The following is a 24,017-nucleotide window of genomic DNA, read 5'->3' on the forward strand; positions in this document are numbered from 1 at the left end:
TAGAGGGGATGGGTCTCACAGGTGGAGTGCACAGGGATGGCTCATCCATTGGCCAGGAAGGAAATAAAGTAAGTAGACAGGTCCACCCCTCAATCAGTGGGATCTTCAGGATCCATGACATGACCCATGTGTCCCCTAAGTGGTTCTCATCTGTCCTTTTCCCCACCTCCCCAACCTGTGGGTGCCTGACCTGGTGCCTCTGCCTGCTTTTCCTCACTGCCTCTTTAAGGAAAAAAAGGAAAGGAGGGGGGTTCAAGAGCGAGGCTCTAAGACAAACTGTCATTCAGTGAGAGAATTATAAAAGAGTTATCAATGCAGCAGGCAGGCAGGCAGGCAGCACCATTTGGCAGGACTCCAAAGCAAGACAAGCTTCTGTTCTACCAGACAAAGCTAGGTATCCAGTTTTAAAGGGCTTAGAGGGATGGGACTGGAGAGATGGCTCTGTAGTTAAGAGCACTGATTGCTCTTTCCAAAGACCCAGGTTCAACTCCCAGCACCCACATGGCAGCTCACAACTGTCTGTAACTCCAGTTTCAGGGGACTTGCCACTCACATAGACATACATGCAGGCAAACCAATGCACATGAAACAAAATAAGCAAATTAGGGACTGAGAGATGGCTCAGAGGTTAAGAGCACTGACTGTTCTTCCCAAGGTCCTGAGTTCAATTCCCAGCAACCACATGGTGGCTCACAACCATCTATGATAAAATGCCCTCTTCTGGCCTGCAGGGATACATGCATGCAGACGCTGTATACACAATTAATAAATAAATCTTTAAAAAAAATAAGCAAATTATTTTTAAAAGAAAATGGTTTTAGAGGGGAAGAGGGGTCCTATACCACATGGCAGGAGCTTGATTGATAAATAGTCTATGGTATGGAATATATGTGACTTAGACTTAGATGCTAAGAATCATGGAGCTGCTGGATAGTGGAGAGAAACTGGTTAATGCATGGTTGCCTCAGACACAGATGGCAGGGGCCTGGGGATTCAGCCTGCAGTAACTTTATCTGTGTGAGGTCAGGCTTACCTAGAAGGCCAGGTATCCTGGCCATGCCACTGTTGGTCCCCACCCTCAACGCTTCCATCCATACAGCACTCCATTAAATAGCCAGCCGAAGGTTCCCTATGCTCTCAGCAACCCTGGTGGAGCCCCAGAAAGGCAGCAGCATGGAGCCTGGACTGTCTGCACAGCTGCAGTCAGACACTCCACTATCCAAGGAGAATTTGCTCTCTGTATCCTCTCCCACTGCAGCTAACTCAGCTAGGCTGGAAATGAAAGTCGCGTGTCCACCACAGGGCAGCCTTGATTGAGCAAGGAGGTTGGAGAACACTGGAAGTCTCTGAGTCCAAGTGAAGAAGAGGCACTAAGTCTCTGAGGCCCTGGTTCACGGCATCCACCTGAGTAGAGCTAAGTAATGGGAACTGTGACCAAAAGGCAAAAGGGTTGGCTAAGTGGAAGGTTGGACACGGGCTCCAAGTGCTTGGGTTCGTAGCCTGCTGCTCTTCATGAAATGGATGCATGCACACATCAAAGGGACATCAATGCTGGTCACTGCCATCATGATCCAATTGTCCACTGTGCTAGATGCTTTAAGTAGTAACACATTTCATACAATAACCCTGAACCTGAAGCACATACCATTGAACACATTAGGAACACACACATACACACTAAATAATTATTTGAAAGAACTGTATTGAAGGCCAGAAAAACAGCTCAACAGATAAAGGTGTTTGCCATTCAAGCCTGGAAAACCTGAGTTTTGTCCCCAAAATCCACATAAAGTTCAAGGAGAGAACAGACTCCACAAAGCTGTCCTCTGACCACCAGACAGGCTCTGTGGCATATGTGCCCTCTGGCACACATTCACATCACATATACGGCAGCAATAAGGAAGTTCTAAAAAGAATTATAATAAATATTTTGCACAATGAATTTGAAGTAATAGGATTTTAAAGTATGAAAAAAATGACATCTGCTGTAATTTGGGGCCCAGAAGACATGGACACGCTACATTTTCTTCTCTGACAGCTTGCTGCATTCTCTGTAACCCATTATAGACATTTTCTCCCTGTGGATCCTCCAAATTTCTTCTCTTCAGAGGCTTCAGTCAATGGAGTGTATTTCTAACTGAAATTGCAGGACAGCTGCCATTCTTTGCTCCTGGAAATTCCCAGTGGTGAACCTCTTAACCAACATATTTTGATTATTCACCATGAGTCTGAAGTGAAGGGTTCTTCAGTTCTCCAAAAGCTCACAGTCTGGGAGAAGAGATAAAGCCAAGCTGTTAACTCTCAGCAAAGGTAAGAATGTGCTGGAGTTTAGGATCGGAACAGGGGAGTACAACAATAGGAAGCTGGAGCAGCCAGACCCTAAAAGTCATCACGGGAGATGCATAGTAGGGGTGTCTGAGCACTCGCAGAGTCCTAGCCACCTGTGTCTCAGCAGCACTACTTGGAGCCCAAGCAGACTTGAGAACAGGCCTCATTTGCTGCTCTGAGGGTCTTCCACTACTGCTAGTGTCTGTGTGATCAGTCAATCCATACAAGGTAATTAGCCTCACCGAACATGAGAAGTGCTGGTGTACAAAAGAGTCGCACAACAGCCTGGAGTGGAGCATAACAAAGGTTTGTTTACCTGGGGATAAACTCACAGAAAGAGTAGTGATCTGCGGTCCTTTGCTTGCACTGGGAACTGGAACCAAATACAACAGCCAAGAGGTTCCCAAGAAACCCATGCATGCCTTTTGTCTGCATTTATAGTACATGAGACTATGCCCAAAGTGGGCTGGTACCTGAAAGACTATTGACTGAAGGTATTCCCGCTGTAAAGAAGAATTTTTTTAATGTAGGTTTTTAAAATATTTTTATTTTGTTGTTTTTCAAGAACTCACTATGTAGTCAAGGCTGGCCTCAAACTTACAAAGATATGTCTCCCTCTACCTCTAAGTGCTAGAATTAAAAGTATGCACCATCGTGCTTGGCCAAATAAATTCATTTTCTAATTTGTTTATTTATTTATTTTGTTTGTTTGTAGATTATTAGCTGCCCAGTCTTCATTCAACCGTGGCTTATGAAGCTTTCCCTAGGTCTAAAACTCTCCATGTCTTTCCACTGCGGTCCTGACCAACGCAGGAACTAGGCATTGAGGTCTTCCAACTCTACTCTGAATCACTATTCTAGCCCATATCTTTGTTCCAAGACATGCGTGTTCACAGAAAAGACACACAGGTGCATATGCAGGTGCACCCACGTAAACATACACACTCACACACACAACAACAGCGTACTAAGTAACAGATACTGAATATTAACCTTCATCAGGCGATGGAAGGAGACAGAGACAGAGTCCCACATTGGAGCACCAGACTGAAATCCCAAGGTCCAAATCAGGAGCAGAAGGAGAGAAAGCACGAGCAAGGAACTCAGGACTGCTAGGGGTGCACCCACACACTGAGACCATGGGGATGTTCTATCGGGAACTCACCAAGGCCAGCTGCATTGGGTCTGAAAAAGCATGGGATAAAACCGGACTCGCTGAACATAGCGGACAATGAGGACTACTGAGAACTCAAGAACAAGGGCACTGGGTTTTTGATCCTTCTGCACGTACTGGCTTTGTGGGAGCCTAGGCAGTTTGGATGCTCACCTTACTAGACCTGGATGGAGGTGGATGGTTCTTGGACTTCCCACAGGGCAGGGAACCTTGATTGCTCTTTGGGCTGACGAGGGAGGGAGACTTGATTGGGGAAGGGAGAGGAAAATGGGAGGCGGTGGCGGGGAGGAGGTAGAAATCTTTAATAAATAAATAAATAAACATATATAACATAAGGCAGTAGCTAAAGAGACTTTGGGGGGGTCGAGACAGGGTTCTTCTGTAGCTTTGGAGCTTGTCCTGGGACTAGCTCTTGTAGACCAGGTTGGCCTTGAACCTCACAGAGATCCATCTCTGCCTCCCAAGTGCTGGGATTAAAGGTATGCACCACCACCACCCCTGAAATAATTTTTGAAAAAAAATTTGAGCCCCCATCTTTGTTTTATAAACTATATCATATGATACAATTTACTGGAATACATAGAACATTTTTGGTCATTTTTCTTTAAAATAGTTTATAATATCATTTCTATAGTTATCACGCATTAAAATAACATCATTTTAAGACATATTTTGAAATACCTTCAGATTTATATAGTCATTTTCATTGCTAGAGTCTAGCTTCTTTAATGTTTGTCCAGCTTACCCTAATTTCGGGTGATTTGAACGGGAAAGAATCTGGTGTGCTTCACTGGTGTAATTTTCACTGAAATACCTGAACAAGGAAGACGATGAAATGAAAACGTTACACTCACGAGTAGCGTGAAAACCACAGCACAAGCAAATGCTACCATCTAAACAACAGCCTTGTTCCCACAGCCACCCCCCTTTCAAGCCCCTTCAATGGCTCACAGAGGTCTCAGAGTCCAAATTTAATCCTAAGGAATCAGGCCTCTCAATAAGGAACACAGGTAGATGGCAAGACTATCTTAACAGAGAACTCAGCTACAAAGGGATTTCCTATTTACTTACAAAAAAAAAAAGTCCTCGTTTTGAAACTTGCTAATTTCCGGCCTGTACAATACTCAGAGGGCACCAGCTGGGCCGCCCGTCTCTGTCTCCTCTCTGCCACAGCTGGAGTGCGCATTTCTATCCCACTGCTCACAAGCAGACATCACAGTCCTGTGTGAGTCCTGGCCTTCTTCACATCAGCTCAGGGAAGAGCCCTGTACTCCATCTAGAGGTCTGAGACCCTCAACACAGTCAAGAGTCAGACTGCTAAATGACTAAAGCCCCAGGCTCAGAGGGAGGTGGGGAAGTTGCTCATCTTCCTTAAAGATTACTGTCTGATTTATCCTAAGGAAGAAGAATTATATAGAACTTTTAAGATTTTAGAAATTACCAAAGCATACATGCTTTTATAATTTAAAATAACATACATCTTGAAGTCTCATTATGACATATCTTTCCCCCAATAGCTTTATCCATATTGGCCTAAATATTTTTTCTCAGTATTAACTTAGTTTAGTTCAATTTCAGATTTTTTTCACAGTAAAATTATCCAAAGAGCCAGGCAGTGGTGATGCATGCCTTAAATCCCAGCACTCTGGAGAGGCAGGCAGAACTCAGTGAGTTCGAGGCAAGCCTATTCTACAGAGCAAGTTCCAGGATAGCCAGGCCTATACAGAGAATCATCTCTCGAAAGTAAAAAAACAAAGAAATTATTGGCTTCTCATTCTCTAAATGACTTATAGTGTATAAATCATAATTCACAGGTAAACTGAAAGACTGCAGTCTAAACACATGCATATTTATAAAAGAACTCTATCTCAACCTTCCTTGTGTTGCAACCCTTTAACACAGTTCCTCACGTTGTGGTGACTCCAACCATAAAATTATTTTGTTGCTGCTTTATAGCTGTAACTTTGCTACTGTTATGAATCATGGAACTTTCCTCACGGGGCCGTGACCCACACGTTGAGAACCACTGGTAAAGAGCTGGGTCTTCCAGTGTACTAGAGTAGTGCTGGCGATCGGCTGTGACGTATTTTAGGGTTCCATGCGCATGGCCCAAGTACTAAGGGAAAAGCCAAGTTGTTACAGCCATGATAAACAGAGCTGGGTCCAGGTCAACTGCCAGACATAGTGAGGGGCATGTCACCTAACCTGATTGTTTTCCCAAATGCAGTCAGAGCCACACAGTGGAAACAGGAGGGCAGAAACAGAAAGGAGGAGGAAGGCACTGCAAACGCTGGTGAGTCATCACAGACACAGGTGTGCACAGGGGATGCGCGGATGCGCATGCGCGCACACTATGTTGCTGGTTGCTGTCAGCACCCTAGCAAACATGTGGACTATAGTTATGAAAACTCAGAGTCAATACGAAACAACAGGTCCGCTCTCACTAGATTTGAAAGAGACGGGAAATAACAAGGAATTGCATTCACCCAAGGAAAGGAAACTTATTTCACTTACACAAGATTGATCAGTCCAAGTATGCCCATGCCTCTGAAGTCTGTTTTGGGATCATCACCTTGGAAACCAATGTCCACCCACTGCTTGGAGATCCGGGCCTTCAACTTTTCCATAGGCATCAGAAGACTCCAAAGCTGTGAAAACATGCTTTTGTGTTACAAATGATAATGATGTTCCTGGTTTACTGGGACATTTTCCTTTTCTTAGCTTAAGTAACTCATAATTGAATACTTTGAACTCAACAACTTTTAGGCAAATTCTAAGACCAACAAGGGTTGAATTAAAAACATGGTGTACTATTCCAATCAGAAAGACTGTTATAAAGAATCATTTCTTTAAATCAAAATCACAGACATCTGGAGCAATGACCTGCCTATGTTTACTAATCATTTGATATATATACAACTTCTTTGATATATATATATATATTGACTTCCCATTCTCTATATGATTTACAGTCTATAAGTCATAATTCACAATATATGGCAACATATTGATTAGTAAACAAATATATATGTTAGCTGCACACACACACACACACACACACACACACACACACACACACACATATATATATATTTACTAGAATTAAATTGCTTAAGAGCAGTCTTGGATAAATGGACCCATAATTTGGTTTGAACAGGTTTTGCTATAATATTGGGTAGTTAATCTTTAATCCAATAAAATAAAATAGGACCAAAAACAAATAAAATAAAATAGGCCTGAGGGAGAGAACCATGAAGAAATAATATTAATAAAATTCAAGAGATAAGTGTATGTGTGTACATGAGACTATTTCATAAAATTTATTTTTTAATTGGCCTACTTATAAACAAGTAGAATCTTTAACACTAAGGTGTTATCAAGAGTTGTTGACTAACAATCTTTCCCTTCATTAGATATGAACAAACCAGTCAATGAAAACTAATTTAAGAAAATTTAGTCAGTTTCAAGATCCTATGTAAGTCATCAGACAAAAACAGAATTGTAGACACTGATTAAAAAACTGAAAAGCTTGGCAAAACAAAATGCTTGCACCCCCACCTCCATTTCAGTGCCATGAGGCACTGTTGAGTGTTGGAAGAGTGTCCTGTCACCTAAGAAACTGTCAAGATTGGCCTTCCAGAATTCTGGCCCTGAAGCTAAATCCAACAATTACATTGGACTTTATCTTGCCCACTCTCTTACTAGCAACCCAGACAGCTCATTGACATCAACAAGGAATGTGACCATAGCATAAGGCTTTCAATGTGTGGGCTGCAGTATAAAACCACTACTGTCCAGTTCTTTTATTTATTTATTTATTAAGAATTTCTGCCTCCTCCCCTCAACCACCTCCCATTTCCCTCCCCCGATCAAGTCACCCTCCCTCATCTGCTCGAAGAGCAATCAGGGTTCCCTGACCTGTGGGAAGCCCAAGGACCGCCCACCTCTATCCAGGTCTCCTAAGGTGAGCATCCAAACTGCCTAGGCTCCCCCAAAGCCAGTACGTGCAGTAGGATCAAAAACCCACTGCAATTGTTCCTGAGTTCTCAGTATTCCTCATTGTCCTCTATGTTCAGCTAGTCCGGATTTATCCCATGCTTTTTCAGACCCAGGCCAGCTGGCCTTGGTGAGTTCCCGATAGAACATCCCCATTGTCTCAGTGTGTGGGTGCACCCCTCGCGGTCCTGAGTTCCTTGCTCGTGCTCCGTCTCCTTCTGCTCCTGATTTTGACCTTGAGATTTCTGTCCCGTGCTCCTCTGTCTCTGTCTCCTTTCATCGCCTGATGAAGGTTAATATTCATGAGGATGACTATGTGTTTGTCTTTGGGTTCACCTTTTTACTTAGCTTCTCTAGGAACATGCATTATAAGCTCATTGTCCTTTATTTATTACTGCCCAGTTCTTATTTGATGTCTGATTATGGAGAGGGCATCTTGCTATGTAGCCCAGGAGAGTCTTGAATCCCCTTCCTCTTGCCTCAATCTCTAGAATTCTGAGATTATAGGTACATGCCATCATACTGAGCTTTTAATACTCAAAATTTAATATTCATAAATACAAGTATGGGCCGTAGCCTGGAGATTCTGATTTCATAAGGTTAAGGTGGAAGTTTGTATCCCAAACGTAGACACTGACAAAAGCTGGTGAACATGTTTTTGGATTATACTTAAAACTACTTCAACTCCAGCTTTCTTCCCAGGACTGTTGAGCTAAACTTAGAGTCAGCAACTGTCACTCCCTCCAGAGCTGAACTGCATAAGGGACAGCCAAGGGGAAAGGTGCCTGGAGCAGGCGCTAGGCCGTGTGTCTTATCCCTTCAGGAAGGCAGGTGTTACACAGAAAGCATCTCAAATTAAGGTGAATGAAGATAAGAGTACTCATCTAGGATGCTTTAAATTACTTCAAATATAAGCTCAACCCACATAGTAACCTTTTATTAACCTCAAAATAATATCAAGTTTTATTTTAATTTTGCAATTAGGTAAAGTATTTATTTATATTTTTCCAAAAAAGGTTTTTCTGTTTGTTTAGATTTTCATTTTATGTTTATGAATGTGTTTATGTGCACCATGTGTGTGCCTCATGCCTTCTGAGACCAGAAGAGGGTGTCAGAGCCCCTGGAGCTGCAGTTACAGATGGTGCTGGGAATTGAACCCAGGTCCTCTGCAATAGCAGTAAGCACTCTTGGGTGCTGAGCCCTGGCCCTGGCCCCAGCCCCAGTTTTGCTGTGTTTAAGCTCTCCCCAAAGTTACTTTCATAGGACTTTTGGTTATGTGCAGTTCTAACTCCAGGTGCAATATATGCTAATGGGTTATGTGTGAGATCAAAGTGGAACGGGAGACTGGGAGAGAAGGGTTTAAGCAGGGATGGGGAGCAGAGAGGAGAGGCAGGTAGGGAGGGTCAATCAAAACTAAGCACACCACATGAAATGCCAAAAAATCTCTAATATGAGGAGGGAGGAGGGAGTGAAGTAGAGAGGATGAGGGAGAGGAGAGAGGGGGAGGGAGAGAGGAAGACCAAAAGTATGAAGGAAAGCAAGCATACTCAAAAGCACCCCTTCAGCCCCCTTGAAGGCAGTGTGAACTGGAGCACAGTTGAGCAGGAGGCAGCTCTTCCCAAGCTCTAGGACTTTAGCACCAGCAGCAGGCCAGCCCATCCCCCAGAGCCCTATAATCCCCTTCCCTGCAGGAAGAGCCAGACTGGATGGGCTACAGCACTCTCTACCACAGCGGTGTCACTGCCTGCACACCCTGCACACCAGGAGCAAGTGACAGGAAGCTGTCCTTTCTTACAGTTGTAGTCTACTGTGGCAGTTTTGTTGACTGATGCCCCAATGCTGTTGTGCAAAGGGGGCATCTATTTTCATAGCTTCTGTGCTGCTGAGGGAAAGCCCAACCTCCACAAAAAAAATTGGATAAACGGAAGCTCTGGGGCCCAGGCACCCCTGCCTAGAGGCAGAAGAACCCCCCTTTTATGAATGGATAACTTATCTTAGAAGCTCTATTTACCTGAATATATTCTAAAAAATGCTTATCAAGTAAGAGTTATTGATCAGGGGGCTGGAGACATGGCTCAGTGGTTAAGAGCACTGGCTCTTCTTCCAAAGGACCTGGATTCAATTCCCAGCATTCCCTTGGCAGCTCACAACTGTATGTACCTCCTGTTCCAGGAGATCCAACAAACACATAAACACACAAACACACATGCAAAACACCAATGTACATGAAATTAAAAAAAATATTTTTAAAAAGTTGTTGATCTACAATCTTTCCCGATCAATGAAATCTAACACACATTCTCCAAGAGGCAAACAAATGGGTGGACTGAATGAGCTTCTAGAACCCACACAGTGCTCACAGTTGAAGCTGCCTGCCTGCTGGAACACTAAGCCAGCACTTACCTTGAGGAGCAGTTTCTCATGCTGCGCATTGCCAGAATCATAGGGTTTTTTCCTCACATTTTCCACAGCCTGGTAGAGCTGCTTATAGCCGGATATCTGCAGTAAGCACGTCCTCATGCATATCTGAAAACTGAAAGGATAACATTGTTAGTTTAACTCAAACCTCTTATCACAACAAAGCGAGGCCTGTTTTTCCGTCACACATCTCTGAACACTCCACCACACAGCAATGAAACTCTGAAGTGCACACAGAACAACCCACAAGTTACCTGTTCCCCAGGTAACCTGAGCAGGGCTGGGCACAGCACGCTACAGAGCCCCATGCCATCACAGAGGGAGCAGCACACCTGGTGTCTTTCTCCCGGCAGATGTTCTTCTCCTTCATTATGTCCGCTACACATCTGTCCAACTCACTCTCAGCAACTCGTGTGGCACTCTGGAGGACCTGGGTATCGAGACACAGCTGAATGAGAGAAGTCCCGGAGAGTTGACGTAGAAGTCTGTTTTGAGACATTTAATCAGTCTTACCAAGAACATATTAAAATGCAAAAAGAAACCACACTTCCTTCAGATCTCCAAGAGCTGGAATCATGCAAACATTTACAGTTTTCTAAAAGCCTCCTAGTTTCTTTTATAAAAGAAATCCTAATTTAACTCAGTGGGTTAAAAAAATAAGTTATGAAAATGGGAAGAATATGGTTATGAACTATTACATATTTATGAAATTGTCAAAAAGATGCAGAGTTTTAAAATCAATGTTAAAAAGGAGCAGCAACAGACTCTAAGAGCTGTCTTCCTGTCTGCAGCCCGGGCTCCCCACCCAGCACCCAGTTCTCTAGCAGCCCTTGCTGGCAGCTTCTTTTCCCACGAAGTACTGTGTCAACATATTAAAAGGTAGCCATTCTGTGGGGTCTGTCTGGTCTGTCTGAAAACTTCCTTGTCTACAAAGCCCTGGTAGGTCCTTTAATCTGGCTCTCTTAGAGGACCATTTGAGCTATCCCGACCCCTCCCTCTATTTCTGCATAAGCCTGTAGATGAGCTTGTCAGTTTCTTCAAAACATACTCAATGTGATTCTAATTAAAATTTTGCTAACTCGCCGGATGGTGGGGGCAGATGCCTTTAATCCCAGCACTTGGGAGGCAGAGGCAGGGGAATCTCTGAGTTCAAGGCCAGCCTGATCGACACAGTGAGTTCTAGGACAGGCTCCAAAGCTACACACAGAAACCCTGTCTAGAACAACAAAATAAAACAGAAAAATAACTTCACAAACTCATAGGTCAATTTGGAACTTATATTTTAACAACAATGAGCCTTTTAATTGATGAATACCAGGCTTCATTTTATTCTTTTTTGATGTGGGAATGTCATATATCAATCTGTTGATTTCATTGGTTAAGCAATAAAGAAACCGCTAGGCCCATTTGATAGGCCCACCCTTAGGTGGGTGGAGTAAACAGAACAGAAGGCTGGGAGAAAGAGGCTGGGTCGGAGAGTCGCCATGATTTTCCCACTCCAGGCAGATGCAGGTTAGGATCATTCCTGGTAAGCCAGCTCGTGGGCTACAGCAGATTATTAGAAATGGGCTAGTCCAGGTGCGAGAGCTAGCCTAGAAGAGGCTAGATAGAAATGGGCCAAGTGGTGTTTAAAAGAATACAGTGTAATTATTTTGGGTAAAGCTAGCCGTGCGGGCAGCGGGGTGCTGGGGACGCAGCCCCGCCGCTCCACCTATTTCAACAGATGGCGCCCTACGTGATGGACTAAATCCACTTAAAAAACCTGAGAAGGCTTAAAAATAAGGGAGAGAGAGTTTAACACAGATTTTTGCTGTTTGTTGGTGGCGTGCTGTAGAGAGATTTCCTGATTCTGCAACAGCAGCAGAAAAAAAGCTGCGTCATTTTAAATTGCGGCTTCCTAGGACTGTGCGCCATTGCAAACTGTGGCTTTAAAGCATTTCAAAGGATTTTATGGGACTGGATGTTTGTGTTTCCCCTTGGGATCAGAAGGAGAGTGCTCTGAGACGGTGCTGACAGCTCAGCACTCCCAGCCTGCACCTGGGCAGACTGCAGAATCAGGCTTAGGCAGGCAGAAGAGCATGGCGGATTCCTGCCGACATACAGAGACGAGTTTTCAGACTGCGCAGTGCTCTGCGTGTCAGATTTGGCTGTAACTTGGATGAAAAGAATTTCTGTGCTGCCACCTCAGTCTCAGAATTAAAGTGCTGAGTGCCGCTCCTACCTGGCGGCCCCAGAGCTAGCACAAAATGGTATGTCCTCCATTTTGAAATTTTCCTGACTCAGCAGCAGGAAAAAACTGGCTGTTTTAAAATGCCGGCTTTCTGGGCTGTGCTGCCATTGCGATCTCTGTCTGGATCCTGCCGGAGACAGAGCTTTTGAATGGAGCATTTGGAGTAATGTGCTACGGCTTGGTTGATGGCAATGTGGACTGCTGTGTGCCTAGAACTGTGTGTGGCTCAGGGGCACCAAATGGCTCTGAGGCAGGAGCTGCTCAGCTCCACCATGATGAACTGTGCTGGTCTTAGGCAGGAACTACCGTAATTACCATAAAAACAGCGCAGTTAAGGTTTAGACTGGGCAGGAAACAGGCTGTACCTTATTACCGTATTACCTGTACATGGTGCAACTTAAGTTTTTAAGAAGTGCTTAACATTTTAAGAAATGCTCCTGGATAGTAAAAAAATGTTACAGATTCACAATAAAACAGATTCAGACATAAAAAACCACACTGTTGTATGAATGTACGTAGGCTTGAGAGAGAGAAGAAAATGAATATAGAGAATAAAGTTAATGGTTTTAAAAAAAAGGTAAAGTCTTTAAAGAGACAGAGTACAGATAGTTAAGAGATTAAAAGAAATAAAGAAAAATAAGCCACGTAAAAATGGAAAATTCACAGAGAGTCTGGATTATGTACATTGTGTTTTCTTTAAAATTTTTGACAGTGAAGGAGCTAAGTACAGAGAGACATTTCATTATATGGGCTGCTAAGCTGAACCTACACATATGTTCTAAAGGTATCTTGACTTCGGAATTTGGGTCTAAGGATATGATGCTTTGGAAAGGGTCTTCTTTTGTTTTCACAGAGGACCAGACCCTGTGGATTGCATCTATCCCGATTTGGTATGATAGACCACGACCTCCCGAAAAGTTGCTGTGAACATCTTCAGAAAATTACTTCACTCAACTGCCAACTGAGATGAACCTGACACACAGGTTACACCCTAAACAATTTGATTAACAGCACCTCCATTCAGCAGGAAGCAGTTTGGAGAGAAAAAACTGCGCCCATGTTCCCAAAATATTGTTTATAAATGTTCTTTTACATTTAAAGGGGGAAATGATATAGATATGAATAATTTGCATTGGTGTGGACTTTAAGGTCAATTTTGTTATATGTATATGTATTTCTGATATTGATTAAGGTATTGTGATTGTGTAGTTTTTTTAAATGTAATGTATAATTAGGAAATATAGGTTGTTGATGGATAATCATAAATAATAGTCAAGTTTGTAGTCATGTCACTTAGATTTTCTAGATATATAGAGATATATTTCAGATAGGCATTCTTCATATCTCTCAAAGGCTGCAGAATATGGCATTTAAAACATTTTAATAACTTAGGGCTTTTCATGACAATGAGACATGTCTGCTCCTGGCAGCACCAATCTACTTCGAGAGGAAGATGGGCATCGAAGAGGCTCCTTATGGAGTTTGATAGCCATTTGGGCAAGAAACTGCTCTTGCCTGGACTGTTGCATAAAATGGACACAGAGAACCCGCAGAGAGAGGACTGCTGAACTTGCCTAAAGGTGAGACGGTCTTTTGGGGTTCATGACTCATGAAAGAGTCTGCAAGACATTCTGCAGGACACAGCAGATAGTGACTGAACTGTCTTTGAAATTGCCTGCTTCATGGAAATGTCTGCTGGATACTATGGGCCTGAAGGCTGAAGATGGATGCCCCAACGGTACAGAGGAACTTTGGGTGACTGTACAGGCAGCGAGATGTCTCTGTCATTTCTAGAGTTTTGGACTTCTTGTTTACTTAGGTATTATTATATCCTTCTGGGGTCTTTGATGGAGTTGAAGAATCAATAGTTATAGTTTTCCTTAGTTATGATAAAAGATAAAATAGATATAAATATTGTAACTGTAATTCTTGCTTGATAACTGTTTTGCTATATGTAATTTTGCTATGTTAAAGTTAAAGCCTTCCTTTTTTTGTTTAAACAGAAAAAGGGGAAGTGATGTGGGAGTGTCATATATCAATCTGTTGATTTCATTGGTTAAGCAATAAAGAAACCGCTAGGCCCATTTGATAGGCCCACCCTTAGGTGGGTGGAGTAAACAGAACAGAAGGCTGGGAGAAAGAGGCTGGGTCGGAGAGTCGCCATGATTTTCCCACTCCAGGCAGATGCAGGTTAGGATCATTCCTGGTAAGCCAGCTCGTGGGCTACAGCAGATTATTAGAAATGGGCTAGTCCAGGTGCAAGAGCTAGCCTAGAAGAGGCTAGATAGAAATGGGCCAAGTGGTGTTTAAAAGAATACAGTGTAATTATTTTGGGTAAAGCTAGCCGTGCGGGCAGCGGGGTGCTGGGGACGCAGCCCCGCCGCTCCACCTATTTCAACACTTTTTTTTCTCAACAATTTCTCCACAAGTTTTAGGGCTGAAGACAGTGTTTACTAAACTCCCCAGTGTGTGCTCTTCTGGCTGCTGTGGTAGGTAGCACTGCTCTCTCATGGTCCGGAAGCTCACTGCTAACACAGACAGCAGTGAGCTACCTGCTGCCAGACTGTTCAGTTTGCTTGTTAGTACACAGCAGCAGCCTCTGAGGACTCCAGGGTTGTCCACACTCTCAGACTACATTTCTGCTAATAGTTCTTTCTGGCCAGCTATTTCTTGGGTTTGTTTCTGGTTGGCTGTGGCTCCCAGGATCTCCAGCAATGATGCCGAGCAGAAACAGAGAAACACAATTCATCTGCCATATTTCCACTACACATGACAAGACATTCACTATCGGAAAGTTTTCTGTGCCAGCTGCAGACTGTTCGCTGGCCTTCAGGTGGGAGTTTTTAAACATGATCAGATGTTTTAGTATCCATCAAAATGATCATATTTTTTCTGACTCTGTTAGTGTGGTAATAAATTATACTCACTGATTTTAAACTTCAATCATAATTTATTATCCTTGCTGCTGTTCTGTAAGGATTCTTGTATCACATTCATAAAGGGTACTGAGTTGTACTTTTTATTTACATGTCTTTCTTTATTTGGTTTTAGTCTGTCCTCAAAAAAATAAAAAATGCTTTTTTCACCTCTATATCCTAGGACTTTCTGTTAACAGTGGCACTGTTTCTTCTTTCCATGAATGTTTGGTGACAATGAATTAGGCCAGGCTGGAGAGAAGGCTCAATGGTTAAGGGCACTAGCTGCTCTTGTAGAAGACTTGGGTTTCGTTTCCAGCATCTACACAGTGGCTCACAACCATCTGTAACTCCAGCTCCAGGAGATCTGATACCTTTCTGACCATCGTGGGCCCCAAGAATGTACATGGTGCACAAGCATGCATGCCGGCAAACACCCTAAAATAAAAATACAAAGGTTCAAATATCTTTTAAAAGAGAATTAATTAGGCCAATGATGGAGATTTTTTTAAACATTTTAAATTGGAGATTTCTTTTTTTGAATATATGGCCAGCTAGGTCTTTTGTTTATTTTCACATTAGTTGATAAACTATCTTTTCTACAAATTCTTTCCATTGCATCTAAGCTACAGGATTTACCGGCATGAAGTCGCTCACAGAACTTCAGAACCTAGGCTAGGGTGATATCTTGTCTACATACTCGGCATTTTTCTTCTCTCATACTTGGTCAGTTATAGAGGTTATTGATATTATTAATCTTTTTTAAAAATCAGTTTCTGAGCTTGTTGGTAGTCTACTTTTGTATGTTTCATAATTTCATTGCTTTTCTGCCTTATTTGTAAATTCCTCAGCTTACTCTAGACTTAGTATCTTCTCAGGTCTCTAAAGATACAAATACAGAAAATTAGTTCAGGTCTTTAAAATTTGCTTTGGTATGCTAAACAAATGTTGATTATGCTCTGATTTTCTTTCTCTGTTTCCAACAAAATTCTTTGACCAATGGAATCAATACTATGCTTATACTCCAGATATTGAAATTTTTCATATTTTAGCAGCCATAGGAGATAATTTATAAGCAGTCCATAGTCTGTAACTGAGTAAGTGAGACTTAACTTTTAACAATCAAAGAAGTTTCAACTGTCAAACAATTTACAATAAAAGGCAGCCATACTTTGAGATCACTTTTGGGGATAAGCCTTAATAGAATAAATTGCTGTTATTCATAACAAGCATTGGGAATGCAAAGCATTTTAATACATAAGAGAGTTTCATAGATGTTTGTCCCCTGGCTTAACTATATCATCATCAATATTATCAAGATGGATTTTCTTATGCTGCCTTCATATTAATGCCTCTAGTCGTAAAACCATCACGTGGTACTGATGAGGTTCAAGCCAACTGCACAAAGGCCAACAAGTAGGAAGCAATAAAATCAGAGTTTTTGTCCAGATTTCTTCTCGTGCAATAAAACGCAGAGCCAGTCGATGGAAATAACACAAGACCAGAATGAGATTTTTCTCTTAAAGTAAATATAATGTGTGAAATATGCACAAATTGCATGTGTACGTTGGCAAGCCCATCTCCCTGTACTAACAAACGTGCTTTGGATTTCAGGCTTCAAGGCAACAAAGCATCTACTATTTAACTGAATGTGGAGTATTAGCTATTCTCTTTATAGTGTCCTACAAAACATCAGGATTTTACTTTACAGTTTTTTGTTTTATTTTGTTTTTTGAGACAGGGTTTCTTTGTGTGGTCCTGGCTGTCCCGGAACTCACTCTGTAGACCAGGCTGGCCTCGAACTTACAGAGTCACCTGCCTCTGCTTCCCGAGTACTGGGATTAGAAGTGTACGCTACTATCACCGAGCAGTATTTTACTTTTCTAATGGTGATAGCATAAGAATACAACCTTAACATTTCAAGTGACATCTTTAAAGAAACTAGTAAGTAAGGTGAAATTAGAATATTATTCTGCTTATTTAATACACTCCTGTGGAGTCTTGACCACCTTGGGGCCAAACGACCTTTAAACAGGGGTCACATATCAGATATATACATTACAATTCATAACAATAGCAAAATTACAGTTATGAAGTAGCCATGAAATGATTCTATGGCTGGGGACACCACAGCATGGGGAGCTGTATGAAAGGGTGGCAGCATCAGGGAGGTGAGAAACACAGCTCTGTCGAGTCTACACCTTCCTTCTCCGTGCCACTCCTGACTTCTCTCCTGGCGATAATCACTGCTCTGTCATTTCTACACCTTCCTTCTCCGTGCCACTCCTGACTTCTCTCCTGGCGATAATCACTCAGCATCAATTTTACTTCTTTATCAGTCACTGCAGACACTGCAGGATGCTGAAATGCAGTCATGAAATCCTCGTTGAGAGTTCACCAACATCTTACCTCCTATCCTGCTGATATTTAGTTTATCACATAAAATCTCACTAATAACTTCTGAGACCAGATGCTGCTGCTGCAGCTGATCCTCATTACAGCGGTTCTGCTGCTGCATGGGTGCTGAGTTCAGATCCTGTACCTCTCCAGGAGAACAAGCAAAGGGAGCAAACACTACATGCCCATGTGGAGACCCTGCGGCTACAAACCGCTCATCTCCGCTTTGTCTGTACTCAGAGCACTACTACTCGCTAGGAACTGGTGCAGGCTCTAGGGACACAGATGCAAATTACAAACACCATGCTTCATTCAGGGCAGGAGAAAATGGAGAACTAGAGTAAAATACTGCACAACAAGGAAGGCAAAAGGACAGGGAGGGGAGGCTGCGGGTTACTATTCCAAGCAGAGAGTGGTCAGAGCACTCCTGACTTCAGAACTGATTAAACTGGAGACGGGGTCCCTTAAGCTTTCACTGGGAGAACAAGCACTCCGGCTCTCATGGCACACCGCCCGATGGCAGGTGGTGTGGCGGTCTGGAGCGGCAGCACAGTGGTGATGACACGGAACAGGACAAGAGCTAAATCAGATGCAACCATGAGCAACGTAGGGGCAGGTGAAGCTCCAGGTGTCAAAGCATTTGAGAGGACACACTCCTCAGGAGCTGGGGCAATGCTGGCTCTGAAGGTGTGGTATGAGGGACTATTACATTGTCACAATGTGGTTTCCAGACCACAAGGAAGCCCCTGTCAAAGGATGGCTCTTTCTCAAATATTCCCAGATTTACGATACAAAGAAACACAACTTGCTTAGCATCCATTGGTCCACGTGGCTTCTTACAGAAAGAATGGGAGTAGGCAAGACACAGGGCTGAACCTCCTAGCATGGCCCTGACCTGACCTGCAGGACCCAGGGTCACCAGGAAACCAACACATCAGAAGCAAAACAAGGATTTCTGGAGTGGGGCCCAGTGCCTACATTCCAACAAGCTCCAGAGGGCTGGAGCTGCTGCATTTGAACCTGTCCTGACAGCCCTGAGAGATGATGTGTCCAAGAAGGCCCACTACAATGCACAGGCTGCTATGGAGATCTGCCTCTGTGTGTGTGTGTGTGTGTGTGTGTACGTGCGTGAGAACCAGAGCAGAAACTTTCAATTTTTCAGATGCCGCATTCTCAGAGGAAAAAACAATCATTTTGGGTTCTGAACAAAAGACAACTCTATGCCCTCCCCAGTGTCCCCGTGTTTATCTATGTAAGTTGTTCTCACACAGTTCATCGTGAGGCTGTACCGGAACTAGTAAGCACCCACTTGAGCGGCAACTCTCCAGAAAGAAGCATTCAGCGTGCAGAACCCACCACCCTTCTGTTCCAGCGTGAGTCAGCAACTCTTATCAACACTTGCAGACTGCGCCATGTCCATGTGCATACTATGATTTATGATTCACAGTTTACAACAGGACCAAGTACAAACATATACGGATATCTAAAGCAGATGCACACACAGGAAACTGAACTAACAATGTGGAAACAATATTTAATCTTACCGTGAGCAATCATCTCTACGTGCTTACTACCCCTTTTGTCACTGTGAATGCTGGCCATCGTCCTTAACAGCGTTAAATAATGACCTACGTGCCTGTACGCTTGTCTCTGCTACCCCAGTAATTCTTACACACAGAACACTGTGATCTGATTAACGCTAGCATCAAACACTGTGGCTTGCACGTGGCAGACTGGTGTACTGGTCCTGACTCTGCACCACTGCAACTCAGGCAACCACTTGTCTGCCTTAGCTTCACAGAGTCAGACTGCACCTGCGGACTCCTTGCTTTGCACTTGACCACTGAGGTAAACCGGGAATGCAGATGGAGAGGACACTGTCAGGCTTCCAGTGAGTCACTGAGAGACCACTCCCTCTGCCAACACTGAATCCCACACCTGGGGCCTATAATGGGACAGGTGGAACACACCTGAGACCGTGACACCAACATGATAAAGGGTCTTTGCAGCTGGCCCACATGTGCATGAGCACACATGTGCAACCCTGCTTTATGCTCCTGCAGCTTTGGCTTTGTTTCTTAGATGGCAAAAGCTGGCGGCTACATGGCACACGTCGGGACTCGCTTTGGGTCAAAAGGTAAACATGCAAGGTTTGCTCCAGCCAGAATCGCTTTGCTCTTCTCTCACACAAGCTACCCTGAGGACACAGTGATGGGAGGGCTTTCCTAAGATGCTGGTCTCCAAAAGCTACCAACTGCTACTGCAAAATAAAGAGGCAAAGCCTCAGAAGAGGACACAGTTGAATCTTTTTTAAAGAAAAATATATGCTTATGTTAAGATTTGTAGAATTAGCATTTTAATATGCCCTTACCTTACTCTTGGAATATGTCAAGGAGTTTTCTGAAATTAAAAAAAAAAGTTACCACTTAAATGTATTTTCTGCATTAGACCAAAATCAAATAGTAAAAATATAAAAGCAACGAAAAGTCACTCTCACAGTTTAAGATACAATTTCCACATGAACAACAGGGCAATCATCTCAAGATCTTATAGGATCAAGATGAAGGTAGAACGATCTCCCCTCAACACAGTACCAAGCTGGTGTCAACCCGTTTCCCCAGAATGTTCTGCTTCTATGCAGACCGCCATAGTGAGAGTGTCTGCCCACAGCTCAGCTCTCAGAAATTCATCTGAAGACTGCACTCAAAACCACTACTTTCTCTCCATTGCCAGCCCGAGTGAGTGGCCAGCGACGGAACAGCACAGGAACAAAGGAGCAGAGGCCGGACGGCCTCGCCACCTTTCCTGTACCATGCAAAGAGCAAACAGCCTCTCTCTGTATCCTGGCCTTTGTGCCAAGAATGACAAGAATATCTGTGTTGGTCTGTTAAAAAAAAACAAAAAGTTTCTGGTACACTGAGAATGCTCTCCTTTTGGGAATTTTAAGAAAAATGCTTTCTGCCTCAAAGTAAAGCCTTGAATATGCTCTTCCCAAAAATTATAAAGCGCCAACCATTGCAGCCCAAAGAGACCTGTATCAAGAGGTGTGTGGGTCTTCTGAGCAGGCAAGAGGGAAAATCAAAGAATGGCCATGAAATGCTCCTGCCATTCTTCCAGCGCCACCCTGGGTACAGGGCCCACTGCCCAGGCCTCACTCCCTTGGCCCTAAGGGTCATGATTCCTCATTTGAGGCAATCTTGATCAACATAAAATAGGAACTGGTTAATTCTCGATTTTCCACTTAACACAGCAACATTTGCTGTGGCTCTGCCCAGGTCTTTCTTACTACACCTAAACTAACTTCAAATCACATTTCTCAACTATCTGAGTTTGAAGTCAGAGCAATACTTTCAATTAAATGTTGGAAAACACAAGCCAAAATAAGCCCATGTATGTATGTATGTAGGTAGGTAGGTAGGTATGTGTGAGTGTGTGTATGTATATATATACATATATATGTATATATATTGTATAAAATTTCCACAGCTACATCAAATTAGAAATTTAATTTATATTACTATAGCTTAACAGATCCAAAAAATTATCACTTCAACATATTACATACAGGTATGACATCTTTACAATTTTTACATGACTCTGAGATCCAGTGTATACCTTATGGGTACAGCACAACTCAGTTGACGGCATGCACACTACAAGCCTGGCCCTGTTGACGGCACGCACACTCCAAGTGCTCAGCAGCCATGTGGCCATCTCTACAAGCCTGGCCCTGGCCGGTTCTGGTAACCTTTTCTAGGACTAATGAGCAGTTTGCCCATTCGTGAATAAGAATAGGATGTGAGAAGAATGAGGCCACGATGTAGGAAAAGATCCTGATTCTTCCAATCGTTTCACCATATATTTGTGTAAAGTTTCAAATGGAAGAAAGAATAATTTTCAGTAAACTATTGCAAGCATAATCTGAAGAATAGCCGATGCTTTTTTGTTTGTTTGCTTGATTTTTCAAGACAGGGCTTTTCTGTGTAGCCCTGGCTGTCGTGGAACTCACTCTGTAGACCAGGCTGGCCTTGAACTCACAAAGATCCTCCTGATCTACCTCTTGTGAGCTAGGATTAAAGGTATGCACCACCACTGCCAGGCTAACTGATATATTTTTAAGAAACTCAAAATATTTCTTCTTTGGGTAGCTATAAATAGTTTTTCATATACAATCATTCAGTGTTCAGTTAAAAGGACTCAAGGACCAAAAAGCTTAAGAAACTCAGTTGCGATGATTTAATCAGAACACACAAGTACATTACCACTGGGTAGACAGAGAGCATTCAATTACGTTTTTATTAATCGTGAATTTTTCGGTTTTTGAGTAGCATTACCTATCCTGTATGTCCTCTGTGCGCCGCCATAGGTGTCAAAAATTCGCTGCAGTTCACACTTCCCAGTCATCTGTCGTAAGACCCATTTCATCCAAAACCGGAAAAAGTGCCCATAGAAGAACTCCCACAGAGAAATAAACATGTTGTCCTGGAGGATAGAACACAAGCTTAACGGCCTTAAACTGGGGTTTTTAAAACTGAAAAACAAATTAAGCTGATCCAACTCCCCAAATCCCAAATAATAACAAAACCTTTTATTTCATGGTGTCTTATTTTGTGACTGTTTAATCAGTCAGGTAAGGAAACAATAAACAGCATAAATCAAATACTAATTAACTAAATGGTCAAGTTATCTCTGGGCCAAATGTTCACTTTTTTAAAAATTGTAAAAAAAAAAATAGGGAAAAAAACTGGCCAAATTATTTAATGGCTTAAAAGAACAACTACCTTACATTTTTACCAAATAATAGTATTTCGTATTTTGGATTCTTTTGTTTTTCATCCCTTCAAACTTGGAACTAAACAGTTTGAGAATAAAAAGACGAACCGAGCAACAATTTCAAATCAACCACACATCACATGTGGCTTCCCCAAGAATGAGCTCTTCTTGCCAGGGTGCAGAGCGTGTCCCAGCTGTCTCGGTCAGCTGACGCCAGCACAAGTGGCTTACAAACTGAAGCATACAGGCTGAAAACCGAGCAGATGGCATCCTGACGAACTCATGATTTTTCCAGTCAATAGACGAAGGGCAGAAATGCCAAAAAAAAAAAAAAAGTTTTTTGTTTTGTTTTAAATCCCGCAAAACCTACACACTTGATACAACTGGGTCTTAGAAGAAAACTCTTCGAGTGCTAAACGAAAGGGAGGAGGGATGCCGGGGACCGAAAGGAAACCGCTCCTCGCCTGCCTTCCGGGCCTGGGATTCGCAGACACACCCTCTCTGCGCCGGGGCCCGAGGAGCTGTCAAATTCGCAATCCCCGCAGGCCAGGGCACTGGGTGCCGGTGCCAGACGCGCGGATCTGGGTCTTTAAAATGAGGCATCCCGTCCGCGCTCGTCGGGACGGAGGCTGCAGAAGTGCCAGGCACCGGCAGGCCGTCCGGGCGACCGCGGGCCCCGGGATGTCGTGCGCGAGCCCCGTGGGGACCGCGCCGTCCCGCCCCTCTCGCGCGCGGGAACGCAGCACAAAGCCTCGACGGCCCCGGCCCCCTGCGGGTGAGCGCGGGACCCCCGCGAGGCTTGCGCGGCCGCACGCCAGCAACGCAGGGTGAGAGAAGATTAAAACAGCAGCCACCTCACAGGAGCGGGAGAACTAGGAAAAGCTGGCGCTGCCTCGGTTTCCGCCAGCTGCAAACACCGGCAACGGAAACGACGCTCTATGCCGAGCGCTCCCCGCAAACACTGCGACCCGGAAGTCGGCACCGGAGGCCGGGGTTGGGGGCGGGGGAAGGCGGTGCCGAGCTCCGAGCCACGCCTCCTTATCCTCTTCCGATTGGCCCTCGCTCCCGCCTATCGCTGGCGCGGAAGGCGGGCCTGCCGCTGGTGCGCCGGACGCCAGACGGTTCCCCTGGCAACGGGGGGCGGGCTGCCACGCCCAGTGTCAACGTGGTCCCGGTGGACTTGGCCTGGAAACTTTGCTCCCGGGTTTCAAAGACTATTCTGCCTCGGGTGTTACTACAGCACTTTCACCTACATTTCCTAATCTGAGAAGTGATTATTTCCCCTCTTTATGAGAAACAAAGGAAACTTGGCTCGACTGGACTTTATGGATGTTGCAAAGGAATTTGGGTGGCCTGTGTGTGCAACGAGAAGTTGCGAAGTTTGGACTTTTTCCTTCTGAAGAAGAACATTGAACGATTAACTTATCAAAGTTATTTTATTCATTTCTCATTCATTTATTATTATTCATTTCTTAAATATTGTTTCTACTGGAGGAATAATTTGTGCACATTTTTAAAACCTCAAAAGGTACAGTTTATTAGCTGGTATACTGTGCTAGACTGTCTTCTACAAGGGGCTACACACAAAACCAACCGGCAAAAACATTGTATCGGGTGAAGCTGCTCGCTACTAGGGAGATTAGGCAAAGGGGATTAGGGAGTACAGGAAGGAGCTAGGTACAGCAGAGTCAGCACAATAAGAGTAAGCTTTTATGGGAGGGAGCAAGGGAGCGTGCTCGGACCCCTTCAGGAGGAAGGCTGACCCACGTGAGCAGTAAGTGGAGAG

The 24,017-nt window shown here is 43.7% G+C and overlaps 1 protein-coding gene across 7 annotated transcripts in view; it reads right to left on the reverse strand.

Annotated features, from left to right (window-relative positions):
• Nucleotides 1-23,211, reverse strand: part of LOC142852086 (ELMO domain-containing protein 2-like) — a 63,063-nt gene extending 39,852 nt beyond the window's left edge. For 3 of the 7 annotated variants that reach the window (XM_075976490.1, XM_075976489.1, XM_075976484.1), the window contains exons 1-7: nt 23,086-23,211; nt 21,793-21,940; nt 19,830-19,858; nt 10,249-10,346; nt 9,902-10,031; nt 6,017-6,150; nt 4,248-4,316 (exon numbers count right to left, since the gene is read on the reverse strand). In XM_075976490.1, the coding sequence (XP_075832605.1) occupies nt 4,248-4,316; nt 6,017-6,150; nt 9,902-10,031; nt 10,249-10,346; nt 19,830-19,858; nt 21,793-21,934 (602 nt within the window). In that variant the 5' untranslated portion in view covers nt 21,935-21,940; nt 23,086-23,211. The other 4 variants (XM_075976488.1, XM_075976487.1, XM_075976485.1 and 1 more) reach the window with 4 other exon arrangements.
• Nucleotides 23,212-24,017: the final 806 nt, after the last annotated feature.

This window comes from Microtus pennsylvanicus, chromosome 6 (assembly GCF_037038515.1).
Source record: "Microtus pennsylvanicus isolate mMicPen1 chromosome 6, mMicPen1.hap1, whole genome shotgun sequence".
NCBI lineage: Eukaryota > Metazoa > Chordata > Mammalia > Rodentia > Cricetidae > Microtus > Microtus pennsylvanicus.